Below are 6,620 nucleotides of genomic sequence, written 5' to 3'. Positions count from 1 at the left end.
AAAGTGATGCTTTGTTAAACATTTGTAAGATGAGGGGTTTACTATACAATATAATATATGTATTATTGAATTGTACCCCTGAAACCTATATAATTTCATTAACCAATGTCACCCCAATAAATTGGATTAAAAAGAAAGAAAGAAAGAGAAAGAGAAAGAAAGAAAAGAAAAACAGATGAGGGGTTTACTGTCTTCATCTTTTAAGTTTGAAACTGAAATCTTTAGGAAAGGTTAAGTCTTTAATACTGACGTTCATTAAAAAAAGTGACTTTAATTTACAAAAGACAAAGTGGATATATATTTGTAAACATTTATTCTCTTGAACTGAAAAAGGCTTGTATCAGCACACATTGTACAGCCTTTCAAATTACACAGAAATTGAAAAAAAGGTTCCTTGTTCATAAGTGCAATGAATCTTTGATGTCCAGTGATCTGCTGCAAACAATAACAAATTTTAAACTGCCTACGAAGTTTCCAGCACTCATCAAATGCATGTACTTAGGTGCCCAAACAGCCACAGGAGGGAAATGCAAACAAGTGGCATTTAGTTATTAGAAGGACATTTAAAAAACGTGGAAGTATTTTCCTGCCTAGAATGATTCCTATTCCCCTTTGAGTCTAAGTGGTTTGATTAAGAGGCCTTAAAGATAACATAATTTAATTTACACTAAATGGTCATACTGCCCAAACAAATGAGGAAAGAACCCAATGAAGGAATTCTGTATTTTCTGGAAACTTTCTGTGTTCAGAGACACAGGGGAAGAGTAATCTATTTGTGGGCTCTCCTTGGTCACCCTTCAGCCTCTTGAAAGGACAGCACATGGTTCTGATTTGGTTATTCTACTCCTGTATTCTTTTCCCCCCAAATTTTATGTTGGATCACACTGTGCTGGCTGCAAAAAAAGAAATACAGGTTGCAACTGATTGTAATAATTTTGAAGAAGAATTTGCTGTACAACAGAGCTTTGGATCTGATACAAGAATTCAGAAATATAAAACAAAATAACTATAAAAGTTAGGAGGCATTTAAACAGCATTTCCTCAGAGAAAGCTGCTAACTCTGTATCATTCCGATGTGGATTCCTACAGTCATTTGGGATGAGTGTGTATACTGCCCCCTTTGCTGGAACATTGGCCTGTCTTTAAAAGCTGTTACGCCATGACCACACATCCTAGGAATCTCTATCATATTAACAGAAGCTCCAAGTACCAAGCCAATCAAAGATGAGAGAGGACAGGGGAATCATAAAGGCCAAGGGTCCAAGGTGGCTCTGTTACTGAGAACTTGCCCTTTCCAAAACATGAAAGTCATAGTGCTTCTTGCTTGTTCTCAGTTTAAATTTGTTAACTGAGTTAATTTGTTTCTTCAATGCATTCTGCGCAGCTGAAATGGAAGGGAATGTGGCTAAGACAGTGTATGTGGAGGCCAAGTCACTGGGTTTAGAGTGTTCAGAATTGACAGTGTTGTCCCCGCTGCCACAGCAGAGGGGGTGACGACGTGGCTGGGATGAGGGGTCCCGCAGCCACCGTATCTTGGCGCCAATTTTAAAGAGTTCCCCAAAAAGCTTCTCAGCTTCCATGCGAGTTATTCCATCTGGTAGTTCAGTAATTTCCAAGACTTTCCCAACAACTAGAATGAAAAGGGGCAGAATTAATATTCCCCATTACTGAAGAGGGACCAAAAAGTACTCGAAAACCAACTATGATGTAGAAAATGAACAAAATTTTCTAAAACCATTCAAATCCACAAAATTATAATTGTTATGGCCATCTTTTAAATCATTCTTATCCCCTAGGCAAGGGGTGGAGAGCTAATGGTACTAAGCTATCTACTTCAGCCTTGCCTGACAGGTACACGTTTAAAAGACAGCATCGTACAGCAGCTTCTCTAAATAAAGCGTGTGATTTAAAAAAAATTTTAATTTAATTTTTTTATCCTCACCTGAGGACATTTTTTCTTTGCTTTTAGGGAGACAAAAAGGGACAGAGAGAAACACTGATGTAAGAAACATTGATTGGTTGCCCTCCCGTATGTTCACTGACTGGGGATTGAACCCACAACCTTTTGGTTATGGGATGATGTTCCAACCAACTGAGCTGCACTGGCCAGGTGATTTGGGGCCGTTTCCTAAAGTTCATGTTCCCACTGTAAAATAAAGATAATAGTACTTGCCCTAACCACCTTAAGGAAGGTGAGTAGAAAGTTCAAGTAAATACTTGAAAGCAGTTTGCCACAGCAAGGTGGTATATTTCTTCATTCAGACCACCTCTGTACGGGTGTAAGGACTACCTTCTTTCTTAAAGAATAGGGGCAAAGAATTTCAACCTACCTATTCCTGTATCTTTTCCCTTTGGTGCCTTCACCCCTCCTAAACCCAACCTGTATCTTACTATGCGCTCAAACATGAAAAGAAATAGCATTACAAGAACATATTCAAGCACCCTACATTATAGATGGCATAAATTTCTATGACTTTTTGCAGGACTCTAGGAAGGAAAACACACTTCTGTGCCATGGTATAGTTTTAAAGACTGATGAATTGGTCAACAGTTGGTAGAACCCTGTCAAGTTGCTGCTCTGGGACACACCTGCTTCTCCTGCACCAAAGTCAGTGGATGCAGCCTTTTTAGCTTGTTTCCTTCCTCGGTTTCCATGCCTGTTGCCAGACTGACCCTGAAAACCCACAGACAGATGAGAAATAGGGTTAATAATGCTGAAAAATGTGCCTGTAATATTTAAACACTTAACACCTAACCATACTCAGTCTGGGTTTTGTATTTCAGCAGAAAAACTTCAATCCCAGGCCTTTTGAATTCTGCCTCTGCGTCAATGGCACTCCTATCCCGTATTATCACCAGTCACTTGCTGGTCTTTCGTAAGCAAGGGTGCCCTAAAGCCCAGCGACCGCCCATTTTTGGAGAGCACAGCTGAATTCCTTGCTCAGCCAAGCAGTCTCCACCTTCTCCCTCGCTCTGCTCTTGGTGGGGTCAGTGACAACAGTGAGAAATCAACGGGTGAGGCACAGAGGTCTCCCTGAGCAGCTTCAACAGGAGGGCCCCAGGGCAGCCCACCCACAGCAACAGAAGGGTGATGTTCTGCCAGCACAGTCTAGGCGCTCAGGCGCTGGCCTCCTCACCTGTTGGGCTGGAATGTGTCCGTGCAGAACAGCAGGAGGATTGTACTGCAGTGGTTGGCCAAGTAATGGATATCTAGCATCTCCTAAAAGTCAACAGAAACAACTTTACATTTTTCTCTATTAAGTTATAAGTTCTTCCTAGAGTTTACTAAATCGACTCTGTTGAGTAGGTATCGACATATTTTTAAAAAGAATTAAAAGTTTCAAATACCCCTTAAAGAGCTGGGGTAAACCTCTCAAAAGACTAAGGACTAGTAACAGTGGTTATGAAGGCAGATAAGTGGTGGGAACTGGGTCGACAGGGGACAGGGTGAAGAGAAACTTCTCCACATACCTTAACATTCATATGAAACCCACCAAAATAACTGTAATACCCTCTCTAACCACTTGAGATACTAAAATCCACATTTTTTCTGAGGATTAAAAATGAACATAACTTACCTTTCAGGGGGAAAAAAGACCCTGAAAAAACATTAAGTTCCCTACCTCCCCAAATTCACTATTAACTACTATAAATATATGTATGTATATTTACATATACACACACAAACATTTTTAGTCTTAATCAATAGGTGTAAATCTACATTGTAAGCTCTTTAAATAAAAGTTTGTAATTTTGACTTGCTTATAAAGAGTGGCACAGTTCTTTAAAAAAATCATTTTACTGTTTTAATCCTCACTTGAGGATGTTTATTGATTTTGGAGAGAGGAGGGGGAGGGTGGGGGACGGTGGGGGAGGGAGAGGTGGGGCAGGGGGAGGGAGAGAGAAAACAGTGATGTGAGAGAGAAACACTGATTGGTTGCCTCCAGTACACCCCCTGAATGAATGTTGAACCCGCAACCTAGGTATGTGCCCTGACTGGGAATTGAACCCGCAACATTTTGGTGTATGGGAGGGACTCTAACCAAGTGAGCCATGCAGCCAGGGCCAGAGTGACACAGTTCCTGTGTTATTCACGAGCAAGTATCCTCTTTCAAAATCAGTAAGTATGGGGTAATCAAGATAAAGATCCTCCAATTATTTTCTTTACTCAGGAATTCCTAAAATCGTCACATGAAAGGGGCTTAATAAATGCTGATTGCAAAAAAACTTGTCCTGCAGAAGAGTACTTTCATTTGTTATATTTTCATTTTATTTGAACCACAAGTCCCTAAATTTAGCACATTCTGTGTTTGAAAAAAGGATTATAGGTAGGTGCTAGAAAGCATCTTCAGGAAGTGATACACCCCCGTTCTCCCGACACCTCCATAATAGAGAGAAGCAAGGCGTGCACCGCTACCACTCTATGGTGCTCTGTGCTGACGAACACTGTGATGATGCGCTCCCTGGCAGAACACACCCGTGACATACTTGCTTCTTCCCAAGCACTACTTGAAGGGCAGATATGACAGACGCTTAGCACTGAGATCAGACATGTACACGTGAATTGTGAAGATGTATAAGAAACAGCTGCAATGAAGTCAGAGTTAAGTTCAGGCCAACAGAGCAGTATTTCTTTCAAGTATGGAGATGAAACTGTAGCCAGCTGTAACCGAAGACCCCTCTTTACAGGCCATGCTATGTGCTCTTCTCCGGGCATTCATGGTAGACCAGACATCTTGATATTACCATACTGCCACATAGTTCAACCCACAAGTTGTTTCAATTTACTTCTTATAATATGCTTTATTTTTCTATATTAAAGTAATTGGTTTTGTAGAAAATCTGGAAATAGAGTATTATAAAGGAGAAAATAAAAACCACCCTAGTAATTCAATCATTTTTAACATTTTGGTGTGTTTCTTTTCAGTAATTTGTTCTACATGTGGACTCACACATGTATATGTATTTTATAACTTTTTAAAAAATTGAGAAATAATGAACATAAAACACACATCTTCAGTAAAAGTCCATGTAATCATGACCTAACCCCCCCAAAACATTTCCATTTCCTGAAAAGTTCCCTCAAGCTCATTTCCAGTGAACTCCATATCCCACCCACATCACTATTTGATTTCTAACGTCATAGTTTAGTTTGCCTGTAGTTGGATCTCATATAATTACAATCATATAGTATGTCTTTTTTGTGTGTCTGGTTGGCTTTTTTGCTTAATATAACTCTGAGCTTCTTCCACGTTGTCACACGTCAGTAATTCGCTTTGCTTACTGTCATTGTTGAGCAGTACTTCACTGTAAAGATACACTACGATCTGTTCATCCAGTCTCCAATGGTGGACATCTGAGTCTGTCCAGTTTGGGCTATCACAGACAGCTATAAATGTTCTTGTGCAAGTCTACATAGACACGTTTTCACTTCTCTTGGGTAAATACCTAGGAGTGTAATAGCTACACCATAAGAAACTATCAAATCTTTTCTCAAAGTGGTTTTGATCATTTTATACTCCCACACCAATGTGCGAGAATTTCCGTTGCTTTGTATCTTCACCAATATTCAGTGTTGTTTGTTTTTTTGATTATAGCCATTCTAGTAGGGGCCAAGGGATATTTCATTCAGATTTTAATACTGCTTTCCCCCATGAATAATGATGTTGAACATCTTTTCAAAAGCTTATTGGATGTTTTCTTTTTTGAAATGCCCATGTAACTTATTTTTTAAACTAATTCACAATACTCTAAACATGTAAAACATGATTTTTAGGTAACTGCATAGTATTCCTTCTATGGATATACTATAATCTAATTAATCCTTACTGATGGACATTTAAATTGTTTTGCCATTTTCCTCTTGGGGACAGTTTATATGGATATAATTTAATTAACCTGTACTGATGGGCCCAGAGACTCTTATGCTGAGTGAAATAAGCCAGTCACTGAAAGACAAATACCATATTATCTCACTTATATGTGGAATCTAATGAACAAAATAAACTAATAAAAAAATAGAGGCATAGACACATGGAACAGACTGAGTTATCGGGGAGTGGGGGAGACTGGATGAAAGAAGGGAAGAGATTAGTCAAAGAACATATATGCATGACCCATGGACACAAAAAATAGTGTGGGGACCATCTGAGATAGCGGGGAATGGTAAGGTAGAGGTAAGTAAAGAGGAAAAAAGTGGGGACAACTGCAATAGCATAAACAATAAAATATAATAAAAAATAAAATTAAAAAGATAAATCTACCACCACAAAACTTCTTTGAATAAATTGTTTTTTGCATTGGTTGTGTAACATTTATCCTTACAATAAATTCCAGAAAATAAAATTAATGATTTCCATATTATTTAAAAGATTTTATTTACTTTTAGAGAGAGGGGAAGGGAGGGAGAGAAACATCAATGTGTGAGAGATACATGGATTGGCCATCTCCTGCTCACCCCAAATTGAGGACCTGGACAGCAACAGAGGTGTGTGTCCTGACTGGAAATCAAACCGGTGACCTCTTGGTTCACAGGTTGGTGCTCAATACATTGAGCCACAGCAGGCAGGGCAGTTTCCATATTATTTTATAATAATTGCTGTGTGTCTATTCCTCCAACT

At 39.1% G+C, this 6,620-nt stretch overlaps 1 protein-coding gene across 9 annotated transcripts in view; it reads right to left on the bottom strand.

Annotated features, from left to right (window-relative positions):
* Nucleotides 1–296: 296 nt before the first annotated feature.
* Nucleotides 297–6,620, bottom strand: part of R3HDM1 (R3H domain containing 1) — a 197,437-nt gene continuing 191,113 nt past the window's right edge. For 8 of the 9 annotated variants that reach the window (XM_037027713.1, XM_037070718.1, XM_037070913.1 and 5 more), the window contains 3 exons: nucleotides 3,138–3,220; nucleotides 2,590–2,674; nucleotides 297–1,630 (listed from right to left, as the gene is read on the bottom strand). In XM_037027713.1, coding sequence (XP_036883608.1) covers nucleotides 1,275–1,630; nucleotides 2,590–2,674; nucleotides 3,138–3,220 — 524 coding nt within the window. In that variant the 3' untranslated portion in view covers nucleotides 297–1,274. The remainder of the gene's footprint in view (nucleotides 1,631–2,589; nucleotides 2,675–3,137; nucleotides 3,221–6,620) is intronic. The other variant, XM_037027593.1, reaches the window with a different exon arrangement.

Source organism: Sturnira hondurensis, unplaced genomic scaffold (assembly GCF_014824575.4).
Source record: "Sturnira hondurensis isolate 20B ecotype Veracruz unplaced genomic scaffold, ASM1482457v3 Scaffold0000256, whole genome shotgun sequence".
NCBI classification, from domain to species: Eukaryota; Metazoa; Chordata; class Mammalia; order Chiroptera; family Phyllostomidae; genus Sturnira; species Sturnira hondurensis.
Note: the sequence above shows the minus strand (reverse complement) of the source record. Positions and strands in the feature narration are given on the sequence as shown.